The sequence below is a fragment of the Phyllobates terribilis genome, unplaced genomic scaffold (genome assembly GCF_046119375.1).
Source record: "Phyllobates terribilis strain yellow unplaced genomic scaffold, ASM4611937v1 Scaffold_12__6_contigs__length_324123572, whole genome shotgun sequence".
NCBI lineage: Eukaryota > Metazoa > Chordata > Amphibia > Anura > Dendrobatidae > Phyllobates > Phyllobates terribilis.
Window position 1 is genome coordinate 228865344 of NW_027362772.1, and position 26521 is coordinate 228891864.

At 44.4% G+C, this 26521-nt stretch overlaps 2 protein-coding genes across 2 annotated transcripts in view; one reads left to right on the forward strand and one right to left on the reverse strand.

Moving 5' to 3' along the window:
• The window catches only part of LOC141173224 (transcription factor HES-1-like), a 60874-nt gene extending 59562 nt beyond the window's left edge, over positions 1 to 1312 (reverse strand). The window contains exon 1 of the mRNA XM_073657856.1: positions 1116 to 1312. Within this exon, the coding sequence (XP_073513957.1) occupies positions 1116 to 1145 (30 nt within the window). The 5' untranslated portion in view covers positions 1146 to 1312. The remainder of the gene's footprint in view (positions 1 to 1115) is intronic.
• A 22979-nt stretch (positions 1313 to 24291) lies between these two features.
• On the forward strand, positions 24292 to 26309 carry LOC141173226 (transcription factor HES-5-like). Its single transcript, XM_073657858.1, has 3 exons — positions 24292 to 24447; positions 24604 to 24778; positions 25153 to 26309. Exons 1-3 carry the CDS (start codon positions 24391 to 24393, stop codon positions 25386 to 25388), a joined length of 468 nt encoding a protein of 155 aa, XP_073513959.1. The 5' UTR covers positions 24292 to 24390; the 3' UTR covers positions 25389 to 26309.
• The last annotated feature ends 212 nt before the right edge of the window (positions 26310 to 26521 follow it).

A 26521-nucleotide genomic window follows, 5' to 3' on the forward strand; every position in this document is an offset into this window, starting at 1 on the left:
ACCTTCCGATGGCCCGCGGTCTCCTCAGCGATACGTCCGGTCTGTTGTATGCGTCGCGGTGGTGTGAAAGGACCTGCCATGACGTCATTTAGTCATGTGACAGGTCACACGACAGCTGACCGGCTGTCGCGTGACCTGTCACATGACTAAATGACGTCATGAAAGGTCCTTTCACACCACCGTGAGCCGCCCAACACACCGGACGTATCGCTGAGGAGACCGCGGGCCATCGGAAGGCAAGTATAATCTTTATTTTTTACCATTCTTATTCTTTTTTTTAACTATTACTTGGTCACACTATATATGCCGGCGGCATGGATTCATATAGTGTGAACAAGTTGTCAAGGACTTCTCCAAGTGATGCTAAAATCGCTTGGAAAAGCGCTTGATAACCTGCATGCGGAAATGCATGCAAAAACGCTTGACAAACGCTTCTACCTGGCGGGAAAAAAGCATGTAAAATCCGCATTTGTTTTTCCTGCCAGGGAGAAGCGGAAAAATATGCAGCATTTCTGCATCGTGGGCACTTAGCCATAAACACATTTGAAACACAAAAATACATATAAACAGACATATCACACAATGATATCTGCACACACTGACACATCACTCACCGTCCCACTGCTCGGCTCCAGTCGTCCAGCTCCTCTATGGTGGTAAGAAGTAGTGCAGGGCACACTGCATGACGTCACGCTAGCAGACACTGCCGCGCACAGGGCCATGTCTTCTAGCTGTGATGCACGATATGCAGATATGCGCACAGACACATGCATACGTACATATCTTATAAACACATAAAACTGTCCTGTCCAGCAGCTCCTCAGGCATGTCTCAGTGCAGGGCTACCGGCATGTCACAGACATGACCCTGGACCATCAGAGGGGCCCACTCGCCGTTGGGGCCTGGGCTGCTTCTACAGCATCTGTGTAGGACCTCTGGCGCTGCTTGATTGCCGGCACTTCACCTGACAAGCCAGCGGTCCTGCACAGAGGAAGCAGCCCGGGCCACGACAGCGAGTGAGCCCCTCTGATGGTCCACAAATACATAGATATAGATACATACACACACACATATATATATATGTATATGCACACACACATTGCACATGGACTTACCCTTTCTGTACATGATGCTGGTTCTTCCATCTTCTCTGTGGGGCAGCCTCCCCTCCTCTTGGGGCCCGACTGCAGAGCTCTGGTGTAATTGCAGGGCAGGAGGGGGAGAGCGGAGAGGTAACATTCAGTCCCGGGTAGGGGGCAGGGAGAGCAGTGGCCATGCTGTAAGCTGGCTCTGTGCTCTGCTGGAGGCCGGAGCAGGTGGGCGGAGCCTCCTCTCCTGCACTTACACAATCAGTTGCTGGTGAGTCATCCTCGCAGCGCCGCCGGACACAGCAGAGCAGATTCCATCTTCCGACTCCCGGGCCCTCCTGTCACACATTATAATGAGGTCAATCCGGCCACAGGCCCCGGGCCCCATGGCAGTCCCGGGCCCCGGGCGGTAGCCCGGATTGACCTTATTATAATCCGCCTATGGTGAGCACAACCCCCATCTGTGGATATCGGGCCCTCAATACCACCTTCATGGAGTCGGTTTCTAACCGTTTGTGCAGACACATGCACATTTGTGGTCTGCTGGAGGTCATTTTGCAGGGCTCTGGCAGTGCTCCTCCTGTTCCTCCTTGCACAAAGGCGGAGGTAGCGGTCCTGCTTCTGGGTTGTTGCCCTCCTACGGCCCCCTCCACGTCTCCTGGTGTACTAGCCTGTCTCCTGGTAGCGCCTCCAGCCTCTGGACACTACGCTGACAGACACAGTAAACCTTCTTACCACTGCTCGCATTGATGTGCCATCCTGGAGGAGATCCCACAGGAAAGCATCGGCAACCTCATCAGGAGCATGCCCAGGCATTGTAGGGAGGTCATACAGGCACATGGAGGCCACACACAATACTGAGCCTCATTTTGACTTGTTTTAAGGACATTACATCAAAGTTGCATCAGCCTGTAGTGTGTTTTTCCACTTTAATTTTGGGGGTGACTCCAAATCCAGGCCTCCATTGGTTAATAAATTTGATTTCCATTGATGATTTTTGTGTGATTTTGTTGTCAGCACATTCAACTTTGTACAGAACAAAGTATTCAATGAGAATATTTCATTCATTCTGATCTAGGATGTGTGATTTGAGTGTTCCCTTTATTCTTTTGAGCAGTGTATAGATAGATAGATAGATAGATAGAGAGAGAGAGAGAGAGAGAGAGAGAGAGAGAGAGAGAGATAGATAGATAGATAGGTAGATTCAAACATAAAATTAGACTGCATTACTGCTATATAGAATATACTTATAAAATGAAGGTACTTAGTGCATAAATTGACCAATTTGTGTGTGCCCACCAGCCACGACAAGATGAACTTTCTTGATAACTTATTTGTGCGATAAGTACCTTCATTTTATAAGTATATTCTATATAGCAGTAATGCAGTCTAAATGTAATATTTAAAGGGGTTCTCCAGGTTTGTGATGAAAGTCTGCAGTCATTCTGTGTGACTGCAGGCTTCTGAATTCTCACAGCGCTCACATCACATGCTGTTATGATTCTCTGGTGCTGGTGGCGAGAGTGGGCACTCACATGACCACAAGTATGCGATTTGGATACATGCGGTCTCATGCCCACTAGGCTAGCTGGGATGTGAGCGGAAGTATACAAATTGGATACTTGCAGTCACATGACCACCGGCTCCCAGTGCTGACATTGGAGAATCCTGACAGCGTGCAATGGGCGAAGAGTGAGAATTCTGAAGTCTGCAGTCACATAGAAAGATTGCAGACTTTCATCAAAAACCTAAACCCCCTTAATATTTGCATACATCTTGGCGCTTACAGAATGTTGCCGTCTTCTTTTGTCTGTATATTATACAGTCATGGAAGCTTGCACCTGTTCACAATTTCTTTCTTCTCTTTTGGAGGAGCTCGTCAGGTTTTTGTAGTAAATAGATACTGTACATAGATAGTTGACAGAGATGGATAGATAGATGATAGATAGATAGATAGATAGATAGATAGATAGATAGAGATATAGATAGAGAGATATAGATAGAGAGGTAGATAGATGACATATACAATGGGTACGGAAAGTATTCAGACCCCTTTAAATTTTTCACTCTTTGTTTCATTGCAGCCATTTGGTAAATTCTAAAAAGTTCATTTTTTTTCTCATTAATGTACACTCTGCACCCCATCTTGACTAAAAAAAAACAGAAATGTAGACATTTTTGCAAATTTATTAAAAAAGAAAAACTGAAATATCACATGGTCGTAAGTATTCAGACCCTTTGCTCAGTATTGAGTAGAAGTACCCTTTCGAGCTAGTACAGCCATGAGTCTTCTTGGAAATGATGCAACAAGTTTTTCACACCTGGATTTGGGGATCCTCTGCCATTCTTCCTTGCAGATCCTCTCCAGTTCCGTCAGGTTGGATGGTGTACGTTGGTGGACAGCCGTTTTCAGGTCTCTCCAGAGATGCTCAATTGGGTTTAGGTTAGGGCTCTGGCTGGGCCAGTCAAGAATGGTCACAGAGTTGTTCAGAAGCCACTCCTTTGTTATTTTAGCTGTTGGATTAGGGTCATTGTCTTGTTGGAAGGTAAATCTTTGGCCAAGTCTGAGGTCCAGAGCACTCTGGAAGAGGTTTTCATCCAAGATATCTCTGTACTTGGCTACATTCATGTTTCCTTCAATTGCAACCAGTTGTCCTGTCCCTGCAGCTGAAAAACACCCCCATAGCATGATGCTGCCACCACCACTGTTGGGATTGTATTGGGCAGGTGATGAGCAGTGCCTGGTTTTCTCCACACATACCACTTAGAATTATCACCAAAAAATTCTATCTTTGTCTCATCAGACCAGAGAATCTTATTTCTCATAGTCTGGGAGTCCTTCATGTGTTTTTGAGCAAACTCTATGTGGGCTTTCATATGTCTTGCACTGAGGAGAGGCTTCCGTCGGGCCACTCTGCCATAAAGGCCCGACTGGTGGAGGGCTGCAGTGATAGTTGACTTTGTGGAACTTTCTCCCATCTCCCTACTGCATCTCTGGAGCTCAGCCACAGTGAACTTGGGGATCTTCTTTACCTCCCTTACCAAGGCTCTTATCCCACGATTGCTCAGTTTGGCTGGACCGCCAGGTCTAGGAAGACTTCTGGTGGTCCCAAACTTCTTCCATTTAAGGATTATGGAGGCCACTGTGCTCTTAGGAACCTTGAGTAATGCAGAAATTCTTTTGTAACCTTGGCCAGATCTGTGCCTTGCCACAATTCTGTCTCTGAGCTCCTTGGGCAGTTCCTTTGAGCTCATGATTCTCATTTGGTCTGACATGCACTGTGATCTGTGAGGTCTTATATAGACAGGTTTGTGCCTTTCCAAATCAAGACCTATCAGTTTAATTAAACACAGCTGGACTCCAATGAAAGAGTAGAACCAGCTCAAGGAGAATCACAAGGAAACAAACAGCATGTAACTTAAATATGAGTGTCTGAGCAAAGGGTCTGAATACTTATGACCATGTGATATTTCAGTTTTTCTTTTTTAATAAATTTGCAAAAATGTCTACATTTCTGTTTTTTTTATCAGTAAAGATGGGGTGCAGAGTGTACTTTAATGAGAAAAAAATGAACTTTTTAGAATTTACCAAATGGCTGCAATTAAACAAAGAGTGAAAAATTTAAAGAGGTCTGAGTACTTTCCGTACCCACTGTAGATGATAGATAGATAGATAGATAGATAGATGACATATATAGATGATAGATAGATAGATGACAGATAGATGATGGATAGATAGATAGATAAATATGAGATAGATGACAGATAGATGATAGATAGATGACAGATAGATAATAGATAGATAAAAGATAGATTATAGATAGATGATAGACATATGAGATAGATGACATATAGATGATAGATAGATAGATGATAGATAAATATGAGATAGATGACAGATAAATGATAGATAGATGACAGATAGATAGATAAAAGATAGATGATAGATAGATAAATATGAGATATATGACAGATAGATGACTGATAGATAGATAAAAGATAGATAGAAAGATGATAGGTAGATAAATATGAGATAGATGACAGATAGATGACAGATAGATAGATGATAGATAGATGATAGATAAATGATAGATAGATAGATAAAAGATAGATGATAGATAGATAAATATGAGATATATGACAGATAGATGACAGATAGATGACTGATAGATGACTGATAGATAGATAATAGATAGATAAAAGATAGATGATAGGTAGATAAATATGAGATAGATGACAGACAGATAGATAGATGATAGATAGATAAATGATAGATAGATAAAAGATAGATGATAGATAGATGATAGATAAATATGAGATAGATAGATAAATATGAGATAGATGACAGATAGATAGATGATAGATAAAAGATAGATGATAGATAGATGATAGATAGATAAATATGAGATAGATAGGTAAATATGAGATAGATGACAGATAGATGATAGATGACAGATAGATAGATAGATAGATAGGTGATAGATAAATATGAGATAGATGATAGATAAATATGAGATAGATGATAGATGACAGATAGATGACAGATAGATAGATAAAAGATAGATGATAGTTGATAGATAAATATGAGATAGATAGATGATAGATAGATAAATATGAAATAGATGATAGATAGATGATAGATACGAGGGTCAGTCAATAAGTAATGCCTCCTATTTTTCTCTCCTTAAATAAGGTAGTTATGTTAAATATTCGAATTTGGCACAATTCCTCAAACCTTCTTCTACAATCCACAGCAATTGCAACTTCCTGCACCAACAGGTGGCAGGACTGTATCCGTTTTCAAAATGGCTGACATCGATGTGCGTATTAGACAACGTTCTGTGATTGAATTCTTGCATGCAGAAGGTTAAACGCCCATTCGAATTCATGAGAGACTGAAAAATGTGTACGGTGATGCAACAGTGGATGTCAGTACTGTTAGACGATGGGTTCGTCGCTGTAACATAGCTGAAGGGCCATCACCGTTGGCTGACAAAATGCGGAGTGGCAGGCCAGTAACCGCAGTGACTACAAGTAACATTCAGCGAGTCGATGACATCATTCGTGGTGACCGCCGGGTGACTGCAGATGAATTGTGTGGCATTATCTGCCTCAGTAAAGGCAGTGTGATGAAAATTATTGGACAACTGGGATACAGAAAAGTTTGTGCACTGTGGGTCCCAAGAATGCTTTTTACCATGCTGGAATACATGCCCTTGTTAAACGGTGGACCAAGACTGTGGAAATGGATGGAGATTACAGTACAGACCAAAAGTTTGGACACACCTTCTCATTTAAAGATTTTTCTGTATTTTCATGACTATGAAAATTGTACATTCACACTGAGGCATCAAAACTATGAATTAACACATGTGGAATTATATACTTAACAAAAAAGTGTGAAACAACTGAAAATATGTCTTATATTCTAGGTTCTTCAAAGTAGCCACTATTTGCTTTTATGACTGCTTTGCACGCTCTTGGCATTCTCTTGATGATCTTCAAGAGTTAGTCACCGGAAATGGTCTTCCAACAATCTTGAAGGAGTTCCCAGAGATGCTTAGCACTTGTTGGCCCTTTTGCCTTCACTCTGCGGTCCAGCTCACCCCAAACCATCTCGATTGGGTTCAGGTCTGGTGACTGTGGAGGCCAGGTCATCTGGCGTAGCACCCCATCACTCTCGTTTTTGGTCAAATAGCCTTTACACAGCCTAGAGGTGTGTTTGGGGTCATTGTCCGGTTGAAAAATAAATGATGGTCCAACTAAACGCAAACCGGATGGAATAGCATGCCGATGCAAGATGCTGTGGTAGCCATGCTGGTTCAGTATGCCTTCAATTTTGAATAAATCCCCAACAGTGTCACCAGCAAAGCACCCCCACACCATCACTCCTCCTCCTCCATGCTTCACGGTGGGAACCAGGCATGTAGAGTCCATCCGTTCACCTTTTCTGCTTCGCACAAAGACATGGTGGTTGGAACCAAAGATCTCAAACTTGGACTCATCAGACCAAAGCACGGATTTCCACTGGTCTAATGTCCATTCCTTGTGTTCTTTAGCCCAAACAAGTCCCTTCTGCTTGTTGCCTGTCCTTAGCAGTGGTTTCCTAGCATCTATTTTACCATGAAGGCCTGCTGCACAAAGTCTCCTCTTAACAGTTGTTGAAGAGATGTGTCTGCTGCTAGAACTTTGGGTGGCATTGACCTGGTCTCTAATCTGAGCTGCTGTTAACCTGCGATTTCTGAGGCTGGTGACTCGGATAAACTTATCCTCAGAAGCAGAGGTGACTCTTGGTCTTCCTTTCCTGGGGCGGTCCTCATGTGAGCCAGTTTCTTTGTAGCGCTTGATGGTTTTTGCAACTACACTTGGGGACATTTTCAAAGTTTTCCCAATTTTTAGTACTGACTGACCTTCATTTCTTAAAGTAATGATGGCCACTCGTTTTTCTTTACTTAGCTGCTTTTTTCTTGCCATAATACAAATTCTAACAGTCTATTCAGTAGAACTATCAGCTGTGAATCCACCAGACTTCTACACAACACAACTGATGGTCCCAACCCCATTTATAAGGCAAGAAATCTCACTTATTAAACCTGACAGGGCACACCTGTGAAGTGAAAGCCATTTCCGGTGACTACCTCTTGAAGATCATCAAGAGAATGCCAAGAGTGTGCAAAGCAGTCATCAAAGCAAAAGGTGGCTACTTTGAAGAACCTAGAATATAAGACATATTTTCAGTTGTTTCACACTTTTTTGGTAAGTATATAATTCCACATGTGTTAATTCATAGTTTTGATGCCTTCAGTGTGAATGTACAATTTTCATAGTTATGAAAATACAGAAAAATCTTTAAATGAGAAGGTGTGTCCAAACTTTTGGTCTGTACTGTATATTGAAAAGTGACAAATTAATCGTTAATGTTGTGGTTTTCAACCTATGTAATTGCATTTGAATTTCTTGCCAATTAAAAGGAGAAAAAAAATAGGAGGTATTACTTATTGACTGACCCTCGTAGATAAAAGATAGATGATAGATAAATATGAGATAGATGATAGATAGATGACAGATAGATAGATAATAGATAGATAAAAGATAGATGATATATAGATAGATGATAGATAAATATGAGATAGATAGATAAATATGAGATAGATGACAGATAGATAATAGATAGATGACAGATAGCTGACAGATAGATAGATAATAGGTAGATAAAAGATAGATAGATAGATGATAGATAAATATGAGATAGATAGATGATAGATAAATATGAGATAGATAGATAAATATGAGATAGATGACAGATAGATAATAGATAGATGACAGATAGCTGACAGATAGATAGATAATAGGTAGATAAAAGATAGATGATAGATAAATATGAGATAGATAGATGATAGATAAATATGAGATAGATGACAGATAGATGACAGATAGATGGATAAAAGATAGATGATAGATAGATAAATATGAGATAGATAGATAAATATGAGATAGATGACAGATAGATGAAAGATAGATAATAGATAGATAAATATGAGATAAATAGATGATAGATAAATATGAGATAGATGATAGAAAGATGACAGATAGAAGACAGATAGATAGATAAAAGATAGATGATAGATAGATAAATATTAGATAGATGATAGATAGTTGATAGATAGTTGATAGATACATATGAGATAGATAGATGATAGATAAATATGAGATAGATGATAGATAGATGACAGATAGAAGACAGATAGATAGATAAAAGATAGATGATAGATAGATAAATATTAGATAGATGATAGATAGTTGATAGATAGTTGATAGATACATATGAGATAGATAGATGATAGATAAATATGAGATAGATGATAGATAGATGATAGATAGATAAATATGAGATAGATGATAGATGGATAAATAAATAGATGATAGATAGATAATAGATAGATATAGACAGATAGATAGACATTTTTTTAGCGTTTTCCATAAAACAGAAAATTAGCACAACTTGGTTCTTTCAAAAGAAAGGAAAAAGATATCCCCAAAAAATGAGTACAAGGGTATAGCAAAAAATGGGACCTAAAACTTAACATTTAATCTTATGTTATAAATGTTGAACATATAAAAGACCTTACAACATTGAAGACACTTGGAGCAAACTGACTAAACACACAAATAATTATGGGATATTCCTGCCACTAATTGCATGTATTGGAGGCTCGCTCACTGGGACGGCCTTTCTAAAATTGTCTAAAAATTGTCTGTATGATAGGCCTTAGTGGAATACACGGTAACACCGTCTATTAACCATCCTTATTAAGACCACATAATCTCTCTATGCATTTCCTCCTTTACTTGGATTCACAAGCTCCGCCGCTTATCGCGGTTACATAGAGCCTCCTGCCTCTCACTTCTCTTTACCACCGGTTTATTGAAATAAGCGTGGGTACCCTGGCGCGTCATATGTGACGCTTGGACCGCTCATACTAGTCGCGGTGACCCGCATACATCACTTCCTGAGCATCCTTCACATCCCGTGGAACGCAGGCTCATCCACAGTTCCACTCCCTCATCAGCAGCCTATTCACGGGTAAGTATGTTGAACTAATTGTGACATTGGACTTGTGTCTTTAAGGGATTGTCTCTCTTCACTATATTTATATTATAGCATTCCGATTATCCCCCCATATCGTTGGTGAACATAAAAAGATTCACCCCCCTAGATAAATGTATCTAATGATACAACACAAAATGAGTTTTATACAAGTATATTTTGAAAAAAGGAGAAATAGAAAAAAATTGATAAACAAAAAACGATTAAAATATGAGTTGTGGTCAAATGGAAATGAATATGGTTGATCTGTTAGTTCTTGGAAGATTGATGCAATCAATTGCACATCACAATTATCAGAAAAGGTCCATAACAGGAGTATATAAAGGGGGAATTGGTGACACCTAAGATGCACTGAAAACATTCATAACTAATATACTAGCCCTACCTTTCTGCTGGGGTTGACGCCCTAATAATCTGCGCAAACGGCACCCCACTCATCGCCGCCTCACCCTCAGTAATTAACCCTGTTAAACCCTAATTATGTAAAGCTGCTATGTCAATTGTTCATTAAAACCCAATGGTGATACTGTTTTAAGGAGATAGATCCACCTTGCTTCGCATTGCAAAATGGTTCTATCCCAGCCACCGCCCTTGGGGGTTTTCCAACTCTTCCAATCCCCATAAATTTTATAGTTGATATTTGTCCTGAATGTTCCTGGTTGACATGTCTAACTAATGGGGTATCCCTTTTCTTACTGATATCGCCAAGATGTTCTCCTATCCTTCTCCTGAACTCTCTCCTCGTCTTGCCCACATACTCAAGACCACATTTGCACATGGCCTTATAAATCACACCCTCTCTCCAACAATTGATGAATGATCTAATTCTCTGCTGTTTCCATGTTGGTGTACTTTGGAAGGTTTTGGCCACTGCATCTATACCATCCTGTTACACCTTCTGACAACCATGTAGACAGCCATGTGTTGTAATGTCTGTGTACTAACTGATCTTTCAGAGACATCCTTTTTTGTCAATAATCTGGGGATTAGGAGTGTTTAAGATCCCGATATCACTGTCCAATTTTAGTACTGCCCAAAGTTTTTGTAAGATGGATCTCTGAAGAACTGATTAGTACACAGTCATTACACCCCTGACGAATCCAAGTAAAGGAGGAAACGTTTTGGATGAAATGATGTGGTCTCAATAAGGATGGTTAATAGACGGTGTTACCGTGCCCTTCCTCTACTATGAATATTGTCTGCCGGACAACATTTTAAAGAATTGGGTGAGACCTTTCCTGTATAAAATAGAACCACATGCACTTATGTACTGATACTAGTGGAGTTTAAGGTGGTGACATAGAATTTTGTATTCCACTAAGACCTACCATACAGACGATTTTCAGACAATTTTGGAAAGGCCGTACTTTGTACAGCCTCTTTTTGCAGTAATTACATCTGCAAGTTGCTTTGGAGAAGTCTCTCTGAGATTTCCACATCTTGCCACTGGGATTTTTGCCAATTCCTCAAGACAAAACTGCTCCAGTTCCTTCAAGTTAGATGGTTTCCTCTGGTGAACAGCGATCTTCAAGTCTGACCACAGATTCTCACTTGGACTAAGGTCTGGGCTTTGACTAGGCCATTCAAGAACATTTACTCGTTTCCCCTTAAACCACTCAAGTGTTGCTTTACCAGTATGCTTTGGGTCATTGTCTTGTTGGAAGGTGAACCTCCAGCCCAGTCTCAAATCACTGACAGACTGAAAAGGTCTTGCTGAAGAATATCCCTGTATTTCACACCATTAGTGTTGAGCGAGCATGATCGACACTGCTCGGTACTCGCCCGAGCATCTCGCTACTCGGGATGTTAGGCGAGCACCGAGCATTTCCGGGTTACTCGGGCGGGAGCTCAGGTCTCCGCCCTGCATGTTTGGCGCTCTTTACAGAGCCAATGAACATGCAGGGATTGCCAGCCAGTCACTGTAATGCCGAAGCCATGTTGTTTGTGAGCATTACAGTGATTGGCTGGCCGCACAGCGTCACCTCGAGTATTTAAAACCGGGCGCCGCCATCTTGGACACAGTCGCTTCGGATCAGACAGTGTAGGGTCAGTGCTGCTGAGTTAGGGAGAGATATATAGTGCGAAATAGTTAGTGTAGGGCCTCTAAAGCCTGCCAAATCAAACAAATAGTCTTTCTCAGGACTAATATCCATCCCAGGTATCAGGCAGGCAGGCTGTATAGGAGACGCAGTGGTTATACCAACAAACGCTGCATTACAGTCCTGTGTTCTTCTGCTGGTCAAATTGCTAGACTTATCCCCAGGTCTCAGGGGCCAGGAAAAATCCTTTTTTTTTTCATCTAAATCCTGCATTTTTTTTTTCCTCAGTCAGACTGTACAAATACGCGTCTTATTAACCTTTTGGTATTCCCCCCCCCCAAAAAAAAATTGAGTGTGTCTGTGACTGTTCGGACACCAATATATCTGTTTAAAAGATTCTGGTGTAGGCCACATAACTATAACTGTGGTTTTGCAGTTCCACGGTTCAAATCTCTGTATTATCCTGCTTTGGCCTTTTTTCCGTAAAAAAAAAAACCGTAATAGAGTCTCGCTGACTGTTCAGATACAAATATATCTGTTTAAAAGATTCTGGTGTAGGCCAGAGAAATAGAACTGTGGTTTTCCTCTTCCACGGTTCTAATCTCTTTTTTATTACCCTTTTTCCATTGATAGTGCGCATGTAAGCTATTTTACTTCATTTACAATGGGCAAGGCGCGTGGCAAGGGACGTGGAACTGGACGTTCTGGTGATGGTGCGTGCAGAGGACGGGGCCGTGGCCAAGGTGAAAATGTGCCACAACCAACAGCCACATCTTCTCGCTCCCACTTCTTGACCGAATTACTAGGGAAGCACACTACAACACCAGTATTGCGAACTGATCAGTGTGAACAGGTTATTAATTGGATAGCAGATAATACTTCCAGTTACCTGGGCACCACCACCTCCGGTCTGTCTTCCACACGGTCAAGTTTTAGAAACACAAAACCCAAATTCATGGTTGCTGAAGGCACGTCAATACCAATAGGTAAGAACGTGCCGGGACAGCAGCATAGCTCCAAGATACATATAATAACAGGAGACAACAAGAGCTTTCAAATGCAAGTACGAAAATTCTTTATTAAATAAATATATAAATTGTAAAAATTTTCACAGAGTCAATAAAACATCTACAATGTGTACAGGACAGAAGCAGACACCCCAAACGGATAACCACTCCAAGGAGTAAAGTGGAAGGTAATAAAGTTGACAAGTATACAAAAGCCACCTATCAGCACATTAACCACCTAGTAGAAAGACTATTAGGAGGTAACATTAGATGAAGGGGAGCAGACAATGCTGCTAAAACACCCCATAGCTAATCAAAAGCCAATCAGAGGGAACACTAAATGATAGCCCTCCTGAAAAATTGTGCTGAACTGGAAAAGAGTGAAACCAGTAGTGGACACTTACCCAAGGATAGGAGACCCCCCAGTGGGATGAAAGGGTGCTAAAACAACTTCCCAACGCGCGTTTCGGTTTGACAGTGCGTTGCTTTCTCAAGGGAAGGTGTATTAGTGTCCTTCCAGGACCTTTATGTATCCCCGGCAACCGGTCACGTGACAGAACACATGACCCACGACTGACCAATGGTGTAGCTGGAGGCGGGGCATATGCGTCACGCAGGCCACGCCCCCCAGACGCACTCCCGGCAGTCAAGCCCGTATGTTGCACACACCACAGACAATCAGCTGTGCCGACTGGTGCAGTGCGTGCACAGGCATAGAGACACCGGGAGGCGGTGGGGGGACGCGACCCTGGGAGGTGCATGCACTCCACAGCGCCACCAATGGTGAGCATATTCACCAATAATGCAAAGGACTAGATAGTCAGAAAACCCTTGGTACAAATAGTGGGATAATATGGATACCATTAAATATTCAATACAGAAGAATAAAACAAAACAACAATTAATAATGTTTTCACCACAGCTAGAGACAAGGGGGAGAGACACAATTGAAACAGACATAATGTAGAGTAATTGATAAATCTCCTCAAAGCGAATGGTCCGTATTGCAAGAGGCATTATTGGTAAATGTTAGATTGCTTTTGGAAGCCAGAAACTGGAAACGGGAAGAGTCCTAGATGAAATATAAATTAATTAATATAGACAATCATAAAAAACATAAATCAAGAGGGACAACAAAAACAAATAGAAAACTAAGCACCAAAAACATCAAATAAAAATAAAAATAAAAAATGTATAACCACACAGAATAATAAAGAGTGAACATTAAAAGAAAAGGAAAACCATAACCATGGGGGGAAAAAAAAAAAAAGAGAGGGGACAGCACTGGATATAAGTAAATAACACCAAGTAATGAGGAGAAGATAATTTCCCCTTAAATTTGTAAACAACAGGATGCATGGTCAGTACAATACAATACCAATAAGGGGAAGAAGGGAGAGGGGGGAGAAGGAAGGATTGGGGACAACACAGAGGTACAGTACAGACCAAAAGTTTGGACACACCTTCTCATTTAAAGATTTTTCTGTATTTTCATGACTATGAAAATTGTACATTCACACTGAAGGCATCAAAACTATGAATTAACACATTTGGAATTATATACTTAACAAAAAAGTGTGAAACAATTGAAAATATGTCTTATATTCTAGGTTCTTCAAAGTAGCCACCTTTTGCTTTGATGACTGCTTTGCACTCTCTTGGCATTCTCTTGATGGGCTTCAAGAGGTAGTCACCCGAAATGGTTTTCACTTCACAGGTGTGCCCTGTCAGGTTTAATAAGTGGGATTTCTTGCCTTATAAATGGGGTTTGGACCATCAGTTGTGTTGTGCAGAAGTCAGGTGGATACACAGCTGATAGTCCTACTGAATAGACTGTTAGAATTTGTATTATGGCAAGAAAAAACAGCTAAGTAAAGAAAAACGAGTGGCCATCATTACTTTAAGAAATGAAGGTCAGTCAGTGCAAAAAATTGGGCAAACTTTGAAAGTGTCCCCAAGTGCAGTTGCAAAAACCATCAAGCGCTACAAAGAAACTGGCTCACATGAGGACCGCCCCAGGAAAGGAAGACCAAGAGTCACCTCTGCTTCTGAGGATAAGTTTATCCGAGTCACCAGCCTCAGAAATCGCAGGTTAACAGCAGCTCAGATTAGAAACCAGGTCAATGCCACACAGAGTTCTAGCTGCAGACACATCTCTTCAACAACTGTTAAGAGGAGAATTTGTGCAGCAGGCCTTCATGGTAAAATAGCTGCTAGGAAACCACTGCTAAGGACAGGCAACAAGCAGAAGAGACTTGTTTGGGCTAAAGAACACAAGGAATGGACATTAGACCTGTGGAAATCTGTGCTTTGGTCTGATGAGTCCAAATTTGAGATCTTTGGTTCCAACCACTGTGTCTTTGTGCGACGCAGAAAAGGTGAACGGATGGCCTTTACATGCCTGGTTCCCACTGTGAAGCATGGAGGAGGAGGTGTGATGGTGTGGGGTGCTTTTCTGGTGACACTGTTGGGGATTTATTCAAAATTGAAGGCATACTGAACCAGCATGGCTACCACAGCATCTTGCAGCGGCATGCTATTCCATCCGATTTGCGTTTAGTTGGACCATCATTTATTTTTCAACAGGACAATGACCCCAAACACATCTCCAGGCTGTGTAAGGGCTATTTGACCAAGAAGGAGAGTGATGGGGTGCTACACCAGATGACCTGGCCTCCACAGTCATCAGAACTGAACCCAATCGAGATGTTTGGGGTGAGCTGGACCGCAGAGTGAAGGCAAAAGGGCCAACAAGTGCTAAGCATCTCTGGGAACTCCTTCAAGATAGTTGGAAGACCATTTCCGGTGACTACATCTTGAAGCTCATCAAGAGAATGCCAAGAGTGTGCAAAGCAGTCATCAAAGCAAAAGGTGGCTACTTTGAAGAACCTAGAATATAAGACATATTTTCAGTTGTTTCACACTTTTTTGTTAAGTATAAAATTCCACATGTGTTAATTTATAGTTTTGATGCCTTCAGTGTGAATGTACAATTTTCATAGTCATAAAAATACAGAAAAATCTTTAAATGAGAAGGTGTGTTCAAACTTTTGGTCTGTACTGTATATCTACAGGAACGGCGCAAAACTGAGGGATTCATTAAGACCATTAGGGGCCATGGTGTCAAGTACAACAATCCATCGTGCTTCGCATTGTGCAAGGAGTTTTTTGATATTGCCGCCTCTCGTCCCCAAATGTACCAAATCTATACCTCTAATCTTAAGAGATCGAGGGTCACAATTATGATGATCTTTAAAGTGGCGAGGGATCGTTTTAAGATCTGAAGTGTCCGTCACATGTCTTGCTGCACAGATGTCCCTAACATGTTCACGGACCCTGACTCTGAGCTCTCTGGAGGTGAGTCCCACATAAATAAGGGGACAACCACATGTAGCATAGTAGATGACATTGCTACTGCTACATGTGATCCAATGTAAGATCTTAAACTGTCGGTCACCTCCAGCAGAGTCAAAGGTCTTACAGCGAAGGACATTCATGCAAGCAAGGCAGTGGCCACAAGGGTAACACCCCAAAACAGGTTTAAAAGAGGACAGAAAAGTATTATTGGGGGGGACATAGTGGCTCTTTACAATAAAGTCACTTAGATTGCGGGCCCTTCTAGATGTCATAGATGGTCAAGTTTTAGTAGCCGTGAGTCTCGACCGCATACTCCTCCTCACCCTGATGCTCCTTCCTCCCACCATGCCGAGTGTCTTCAGACAGCAACTGATCCCACAGTTGGACACTCTGAAGAGCTGTTCACTGGCTAATTCCATATTTGTGCCCCTCGCCTGCTCCGCTTGAAGTGGTGGAAGAGGAGGTCCCATGTAGCGATGCCCAAATATTTGAACAGCCACGGCCACAGGAAGGCGACGCTGGCAATTTGTCACAAGAGGTGGACGATGACGAGACACAATTGCCACGAAGTGAGGAGGAGGATCGTGGTGCGCAAGTGGAAGAGGAGGAGGTGGTGGATGATCTAGTAACTGGCAAAAAGTGACAGGAGGACACGCAGAGCGAGGCCAGCAGCACACAGAGGGAGGGAGGCAGAGTACCCCAACAGGCAGGAAGAAGCAGTGTGGTGGCTGCACACAGAAGGCGGGCAACCGTTCCCCGTAACACCAACACGAGGGACATTGCCAGTACAACCGGTAGGTCTTCCAGACTACACAAGCACATGTCCCAAAACATCTGCCGTGCCCTCAACAACGCAGTTACTGGGAGAGTCCACCTGACAATGGACACATGGACAAGTGTTTGTGGCCAGGGATGGTACATCTCCCTGACGGCACACTGGGTAAACATAGTGGAAGCCGGGACCCAGTCGGACCTTGGAACGGAACACATCCTCCCCACACCGAGGATTGCGGGCCCTATGTCAGTCAGAGTTGCCCCCACAGTGTACAGCTCCTGCGCATCATCCTCCTCCTCCTTCTCATGTTCAGCCTCCATCTCAGATATCACCACATCAGTTACAAGCTGGAAGCACTGCAGTACTGCCTCAGCCAAGTGGCAACAGGCTGTGCTGAAACTCATAAGCTTAGGTGATAAACCTCACACTGCTTGCGAGTTGTGGACAGCTGTGAAAGAGCAGGCAGATCTGTGGCTGAGACTGCTGAACCTACATCCAGGCATTGTCGTGTGTGACAATGGCCGTAACCTGGTGGCGGCTCTGAGGCGAGGCGAGATCACACACGTACCATGCCTGGCTCATGTGCTTAACCTCATGGTTCAGCGACTTCTTAAATCGTACCCCGAGTTTCCAGATCGGCTCGTCAAAGAACGCCGCCTGTCAGCTCATTTTCGGAAGTCGGCTACAGCTTCCGTCGCCCTTGCTGTGTTGCAGCAGCATTTGCAGCTTCGGGCACACCGACTGGTTTGTGATGTCCCCACACGTTGGAACTCTACCCTCCACATGTTGCAAAGGATTTGTGAGCAGAAGAGAGCAGTTGTGGAGTACCAGCTGCAACAAGGCCGTCGATATTCAGGTCAGACTCCACACATAAGACTTCAGGAGTGGACCTGGATGTCTGACATATGTACCATCCTGACAAACTTTGAGGAGTCCACCAAGATGGTGAGTGGCGATGACGCCATCATTAGCGTCAGCATCCCACTTGTCTGTCTTTTGCTACGCTCTCTGCAGAGAATTAAAGAGGAGGCATTGCAGCCAGAGTATGATGAGATGGATCAAGAAGCCGTAACAGGCGATTACACACAGCCCAGCCTCATCTCATCCCAACGTGCATTGGGGGACAATGAGGGAGAGGAGGAGGAAGAACAGGAGCTGGTATCATGCACTGTAGACGGTAGTATGTGTACAACTGTCATACTGTCGGTTCAGCGTGGCCTGAGGACATGGGGGAGGAGGAGGAGGAGGAGGAGAGCATGGTCAGTCGTCATCTTGGTGAGGACATGGAAGTCTTGCCCGTTACCAGTCTGGCACGCATGGCTGACTTTATGTTACACTGCCTTAACTGTGACCCTCGGGTTGTCAAAATGTTGGGTGACAGTCATTACTGGTTGGTGACACTTTTAGACCCCCGCTGCAAGGAAAACTTTCACTCTCTTATTCCTGAGGTGGAGAGGTCCACAAAAATAGGGCAGTACCAGAAGGCCCTTGCTGCAGAACTGTTAAAAAAATTCCCATCTGAACACGCTAGCGGCAGAGTTCACAGTTCGTTGCCCAACCAAGGCGTACAGACGAGAGAGACGCAACTCCAATCCAGCAGAGGCAGGGGAACACTGTCAATGTTCTGGGACACTCAGGCGCGGGGTACTCTCACAAGGAGTGGAAAGTTTCAAAAGATGGTGAGGGAGTACCTTGCCGACCGTACCAGCGTCCTCCGTGATTCCTCTGTGCCTTTTAATTATTAGGTATCCAAGCTGGACACTTGGAATGAACTCGCTCTGTACGCCTTGGAGGTCGTAGCCTGCCCTGGCGCTAGCGTGTTATTGGAGCCTGTTTTTAGTGCCGCTGGGGGAATTATAACTGATAAGCGCACTCGCCTGTCAACTGACAATGCTGACAAGCTGACCCTTATCAAAATGAACAAGGGCTGGATTGGGCCAGACTTCTCATCACCACCAAATGACAGCAGAGTAACATAAAGTCAAATCCACTGTGTTATTTTGGGAGGTGTATTCCCATGCACCGCTTCACACCCACACATGGGTATACGCTTCCTCATTTCGACTGTTTTTTGTTCTTACCTTATCCTCAGCCTCCACCACCACTATACCACCAGGGTGACCGTGGTCCGTGTTGCCAGCATTGCAAGTTCCTCTGTCCTAATTTTTGGCAGCTTTTGCTTGGAAGGCATACGCAAAGACTATGGGAGACCCACTCCCCAATAATGGGAATAATGTTTTTAATATGCTGTACTGCATGGCTCTTGTGAGGGGCATTGCAAGTTCCTCCGTCCTACTTTTTGGCAGCTTTTGCTTGGAAGGCATAAGCAAAGACTATGGGAGACCCACTCCCCAATAATGGGAATAATGTTTTTAATATGCTGTACTGCATGGCTCTTGTTAGGGGCATTGCAAGTTCCTCTGTCCTAATTTTTGGCAGCTTTTGCTTGGAAGGCATAGGCAAAGACTATGGGAGACCCACTCCCCAATAATGGGAATAATGTTTTTAATATGCTGTACTGCATGGTTCTTGTTAGGGGCATTGGAAGTTCCTCCGTCCTAATTTTTGGCAGCTTTTGCTTGGAAGGCATAGGCAAAGACTATGGGAGACCCACTCCCCAATAATGGGAATAATGTTTTTAATATGCTGTACTGCATGGCTCTTGTAAGGGGCATGAAAACAGTCTTGTAAACCACTCTGAACTCCACAGCTCTTCCAAGGGGCATTAAAACCGTCTTGTTAAGCTACTGTGACCTCCACCACTCTTCCAAGGGGCATTTATATTGTCTTTTAATTCGACTGCGACCTCCACCACTCTTCCAAGGGGCATTGATATTGTCTTTTTATTCCACTGCGACCTCCACCACCCTTCCAAGGGGCATTAAAACCGTCTTGTTAAACCAGTCTGAACTCCACAGCTCTTCCAAGGGGCATTAAAACTGTCTTATTAAGTTACTGTGACCTCCACGTCTCTTCCAAGGGGCATTAAAACCGTCTTGTTAAGCCACTCTGAACTCCACAGCTCTTCCAAGGGGCATTAAAACCGTCTTGTTAAGCTACTGTGACCTCCACCACTCTTCCAAGGGGCATTGATATAGTCTTTTTATTCTACTGTGACCTCCACCACTCTTCTAAGGGGCATTAAAACGGTCTTGTTAAACCACTCTGAACTCCACAGCTCTTCCAAGTGGCATTGAAATGTTGTTTTTAATTACCTCTAACCTCCATGACTCTTCCAACTGACATTGCATTTCCTCCTAATTTTAGTCAGCTTTTGCTTTTCAATGCATAGGCGAAAACTAAGGGAGACCCACTCCCCAATAATGGGTAGAAGGTTTTTAGTATGCTTTAATCCACGTCTGTTTCAAGAGGCATTGCAGTTCCTCATAATTTTTGGAAAGCCTTCCATTCACTGCTTATGCCAACAGTGTACAGGAGACCCAGTAGCTATAAATGGAAAAAACGGTTTAGTTAAGGCCCTCTGACCTCCATGTCACTTCCAAGGGGCATTGGAGTGCCTCAAAATTTTTGGTAGGCATTGCACTCACTGTATGCCCTTTAACTGTGTAGCCGAACCTCTCCTTTTGGTACAGAAACATATCCTACAAGACATGTGTGGGTGACTGGCCTGATATTGATGTGAATGGTCCCTGTTCCTCCTGCTCTTTCTCCTTTGCCACCACCTCATCCATCATTCATCACCTGAAGCTTTGTTTTAACGGGAGTCATAGAACTGGGATAGTAGCAGGAAAACATCCAGCAATCCTCGGAGGAGGTAGGATATGCGCCAAAACGCTGACCACCTCATGCCTAGCTGCAACTACATACATGCGATTGCATTCTAAGGAACAGAAAGCTAAGGAGATGGATGGCCTCATGAAGGATCATGAATAATTTACTCATTGTGTAGGAGGCCGACCACTGCTGCTGTCTACCTTCTGAACTTTGTGTTGAAGCCTGATTGACCCAGGACCCGCAATCCTCTATGTCTGGAGGACGTGTTGCATCCCAGTGTCCAACTGTGTCCCGGCTTCTACAATATTAACCCAGTGTGAAGGAGTCAGTGAGATGGACCATCCCTGGCCACATTCACTTGTCCACGTGTTTGTGGTTAGGCTGTCCTTCCCACTAAATGCACTGGGGAGGGCACAGGTAATGTTTTGGTATGCGCGCTTGTGTATAAGGCGCACCGGGACAAATAGGGGCGGCTGGGGACCGTTTATGGACACCCTGCCGCCCCCAGGCGTCTGGGGACCGTGTGTGGGCACCCGACCGCGGGAGGCTGGGGACTGAGTATGGATACCAGGCCGCCGACGCAGCCATGACATGGTGGCCGGCGTCTGCCTCTACAAGCCTAAAAAGCCTCATTTCAAGTGCAAGCAAGCTAGCAGTATTGTATTGCAGTCAGGAGGTGGGTGGGTGGCAGGCTGCACACTTACGCTTGCATTCCAAGAAAACAAAGCAGATGCTAACTTCTATCATCATCATCATGCTCGTCACCTTGGCACTCTCAACTCCCCTGATGGAGAAGCCAGAGCCCACTGGAGGAGTCTGGTTGTCTGGTTGGCTTGTCCAATGCTACCCTAAAGCAGGCCAGGCTAAGAAAAGTGTGGGGAAGGTTACCGGACAAATAGCGGCGGCTGGGGACCGTGTGTGGGCACCCGGTCGCGGGGCGACTGGGGACCGATTATGGACACCCGGCCGCCCCCTGGCGGCTGGGGACCGAGCGTGGACACCCAGCCACCTGGCGGCTGGGGACTGAGTATGGATACCAGGCCGCCGACGTAGCCATGACGTGGTGGCCAGATTCTGCCCCCACATGCCTAAAAGGCCCAATTTCAAGTGCAAGCAAGCAGTATGGTATTGCAGCCTGGGGGTAGCTGGGTGGCAGGCTGCATACTTGCGCTTGCATTGCAAGAAATGGGGGAGGTACAATTGAACACTGCCCTGGGACAAGGACTTGCACGGAGATAGTTGCAAGTCTGCATCTTCTGATGCGGCAAGGATCACTTCTGATGCTTCTGACGCGCCCCCAGGGCATTGGGGTACTCGGCAGCCGGGCCTCTGGATGCCGGTAGGCGGGGATTATCATGGTGGCTGGCCCGGTCCATGACCCAGGGCGGTCAGTGCAAAAGGGAAATATTTTTAGAGAGTTTGTGACGCCACCTGTGGTGTCTGGTGAGGATCACCAGCGCTGCAACAGTCCTCTGAGGCAGATGTTAGGGCAGCTTGTGATGGGACGGCTCCCCACAGATGGAGCAGGCCTCAGGGCAGTGAAGTGCGAGAGTGGTGGTTGCGCTGGGCATTGTAGTGCAGGGGGAACAATGGCGCTGATGAAAGAATGGACGGAGGCAGTACAGTGCAGTCATCCGAGATTTTACTCACAATTCTTCAGACAGTCCACAAGTGCACTGTACAGGTGCAGGCCTCCCACGTCGCACTGCGTTCACCGGGCAGGGGTTCAATCCTTCCTCAGGCAACTTAGGAGTACCTGGCAGAACCCCACTTTCTCGTGTTCCTATTTTGACCGTCTTCACACTGGTCTTTCTCCCTCCTGCTCTGCGCTGCCCACTCTCAATCCTGTTCGGGTACTCTGAAGTCCCTCCCGTCCATCGGAGTTACACAGACTTGCTTGACCCTCAAGGGATTAGAATTGCGGCTACGATCCCTCTGTCTTCTGATAGATGCGGGGCGTACGGGTGCCGTCCTGCACGCGCCGTACCCCCTGGGATCCCCTCTTAGAACGGAGCCTACTCCCTGCTCCCCTCCTGGGCCTCCTGACTTGGCCCTACTTGTGGAGCAGATCTCCTAATGAGACTGTGCTCCCTGACTGTTCTTCTGAACTGTCCCCAGCTGTTCTTCTGAACTGCTCCCACTCCCTAGACTGCCACCCTAAGATTGCTTCCCTATTTTATACTCCTACCAAAGTGCTCCCTCTAACTACTTCCTCCACCCACACCCACTACTGGTTCCCCCTACCTTTGGGTTCCCCCCACTCCAGTCAGGGTCAGGGCTCAGCAGCTGCGCTCTGCATGTTGCCCCTCCAGCCGGCCTGGAGCAGTGTAGTGTTGGATGCAGGTGTTTGGAGTTCCGTGCAGCACTCCCTCCTTACCCGAGAGAAGAGAGACACCACATCTCTGGGTGAGGTGCAGTACCTCTGTGGCGACTGAACCCTCAGAGGCGCCACACTTCCAGGGGTCTTCCACCTATTGCTTTTCCCATGTCTTTTCAGCACTGTATGCATGTGTCACACAGCACATGGCCAGATAAGGTTGTAAAATGTTAAAATGACATTTCCCGGTGAATGCATTTGTCACGCTTGAAAGCAAAAAAAATGCTACTTGTGAACATAGCCCAAGGTGTGGAGGAGTATTTTTGCTTTTGGTTATTTATTTTACCTTATACACAAGTCTTTACCCTGGAAAGGAAGTTCCTTAACATATTTCACAGGAAAACCGTTTCAGTTTTGCTTTTGAACGTTTTATAGTGAGTCCGTAAAAGTGGCTTAATACCTCTGACCACGTTGTTGACAGCAGTGACCTGGGGGTCAGAAATGCTTCCTGGGGCGATCCCCATGCTGTCCCCATGTCATTTGAACACTGTCACTATCGTTTTGGGCACTTTTTAGGCTTTCTACAGACTGCCGGGGGTGCCGCCGCAAAATGCTCGGGTCTCCCATAGACTAACATTGGGCTAGTTTCTCGGGTCGAGCACCCGAGTATCACGGTGAGCTCAGCCCGAGCTTCGAGCACCCGAGCACTGCTCGCTCAACACTACTCACAATGCATCTTCCCCTTGACTTGGACCATTTTTCCTGTTCCTGCTGCCAAAAAACATCCCCACAGAATGATGCTGTCACCACCATGATTCACTGTGGGGATGGTGTTCTTGGGGTGATGAGCTGTGTTGATTTGGCGCCAGGCGTAGCGTTAACCTTGGTGGCCAAAAAGCTAAATTTTTGTCTAATCTGACCACAGCACCTTCCTCCATACATTTGAGTAGTCTCCCACATGTCTTTTGGAAAACATTTCACTGTGTGAATTGTTTCATGTATATTGAAATATTTGTTATGACAGAATTAGGTATAAATATTATAAATATTTCCTGACTTATCGGAAATCTCTCATTATTTACATATACTTCTTCATGGCTATTGATGGGGCTGACATGTCAGTGACCGGTCTGGAGGATCATCACTTAGATGCACAATTAATCTCATCCGTGTCCTGAGCAATATGTGATTAGTGCAGGTCTCATCTTGTGGCCGGTGTTTCCCACACTCCAGCTCACATCTCCCCCCAGCATCCTCTATTATCTCCTGTATTGGAGCAGATGGACACACGTCCATTGTCCCCGCTGCGGTGGGATTGGAGGATGAGTGTGGGAACCTCTTGTAAGTCCGCTCTCCACACATCATTATGCAGGGAGAGGGGTATATAGAGGGGCGGCCGCTCACTAGTAGTCAGACAGCTCCTGCCCCACACAGCACAAGTCTACAGACGGCCGAACCTGCACCATGGCCCCATGTAATATGAGGACCCCGGACCATCAGGCTGACAGCGGCCTCAGAAAGGTAAGAGCCCCCGACTAGTGACAGCGTCACCCCCATATCTCTACATACAGAAACTTATAGGCACAGGAGACTGATATTTTACGAGAGGTTTTAGTTCTCATCCATCGACATGGACACTGGCGCAGAGTAATAATGAGAGGTTGTTCTTTTCTGCAGCTGAGGAAGCCGGCGATTGAGAAGATGAGGAGAGATCGGATAAACAGCAGCATCGAGCAGCTCCGCGTCTTACTGGAGAAGGAGTTTCAGAGACATCAGCTCCCCTCCAAACCGGAGAAAGCCGATATCCTGGAGATGACGGTCACCTTCCTGCAGCGGCACATGGCGGAGAGAGGTCAGTGTGGTGTCCGCTCCTCACACCCCTCATGGCTTCCTTACACTAAGCTCATTGTTAGCTTAATAATTGCAATGTATCTATAAAAGTATTATGCTGTATGGATGGTCCGTATGGGATTCGATCTTTTTTGCACTCATAGACTTGAACAGACGATTCTCACCTGAAATATGGAAGAGACTGATGTATGCGGCAATTTGTCGTCTGATCTGCTCTATTCCATAACATCGTCCGTGTGCTGTCCGTGTGAGGTCAGCTTTTTCCATGGACAGCACTCAGACCGAAAATATGTTCATATGAACGTGACCTTAGTGAGAGCAGATTGCAGCCGGTGATGGACGCGGTCACTGACATGTTTGTCTTTCCTCTTCTAGATGTCACAGCTTCCAGCCGGGTCCAGAGAGAAGGCTTCTCCACCTGCCTCCAGGACTCCATCACCTTCCTGTCCCAGCACAAACAGGGCGAGCTCCAGATCCGGCTGCTGCAGAACCTCCCTGGGGCTCACACTGCGGTATACAGAGATGTATCTCCTCCTGTATCTCCCGTCTACCAGACCCCCAGCAAACACAGCCCCCCAGACAGCAGCAAAGACTTGTGGAGACCCTGGTAACTTGGACTCCGGATCATACAAGACTGTTGGACACTTTAGAGTCCATTGGACGTAGAGATGAGCTTATTGCACTGTGCAGCATGGTGGACGTGCTATAGGTCACTATTGTATAGTACTGAGTGTATGACTTATAACTATGTTATATTGTTCATCAGGGGCCGGGTCTGACCTGATGTTCTCATAAGTCTTCCATGAAGAAGCCGCTGTTTAATTTGGGAATCCTAGAGAAAGGAAGCGATTATTGCTATATATTTGTTTCTCTGTGATATATTTATAATTTTGTTGATTAACCCCTTCACTTCTGGGGAGAGATGTGTCTCTGCTTTTAAGATAGTAGACCCAGATGTCTAATTTCCGTAAGTATCAATGAACTTGAAGTAGTATTGTTACCCATTACAACTATATTCAGTCTGGAAATCGCACATCATAGTAATAAGGTGCCCAGAGAAGAGTGTGAGGTCTGACTTGTACCCATGTATGACTGTAATTTCATATGTGGTGCCAATATCTTCATGTATTACATCCTTTATTGCAAAGCTATCCTCATATAATGAACACTGCTTTATCATTGTGTCACCAATACCTAGAGATAATGTAAAATGCTGGTTGGTAAAGGATACAATATATACTGTTCTAGGATCTGAGCTATAACTGGTGCAGTGGTGTAAGACCCCTATAATGATGACCTGAAGGATGTGTGTAACAGGAGAGCCATCCCTTATAATGAGCCTCGTAGAGGACGGGAAACACAAGGCAATGTGCTTGTGTGTGTTATGTCATATATTATATATATGCTGTTACTGTATGTGGATTCCAGTATCTGGAAATAAGTGAATAATTATATTATGTCATATTATTATGTCAGCCTTTGTAATGGGGCTTTGTTGGTGGTATCAGCGTTGGATTAAATGCTGAATTTGTACATTCTTGAGTGCAACCAAATGTATGAATATATTATTCATTATGAAAAGTAATAAAATAACTTTGCATTTAGCTGTTCTGTTTCCTGATTAATTATTTCCGAAAGATATTATGTTAGTGAGAAAGAAATAGTTAAATTCCTTTCTTATTTTTAAAACTGAATTTTGAACATATTCTTGTAATTATTACCTGTGTCTCCATGACATTCTTCT

Coding starts and splice junctions, on each gene's coding strand:
- LOC141173226 (XM_073657858.1), top strand. CDS start 24,391: ATGGCCCCATGTAATATGAGGACCCCGGACCATCAGGCTGACAGCGGC. Junction 24,448..24,603: donor CTGACAGCGGCCTCAGAAAG/GTAAGAGCCCCC, acceptor TCTTTTCTGCAG/CTGAGGAAGCCGGCGATTGA. Junction 24,779..25,152: donor GCGGCACATGGCGGAGAGAG/GTCAGTGTGGTG, acceptor TTCCTCTTCTAG/ATGTCACAGCTTCCAGCCGG.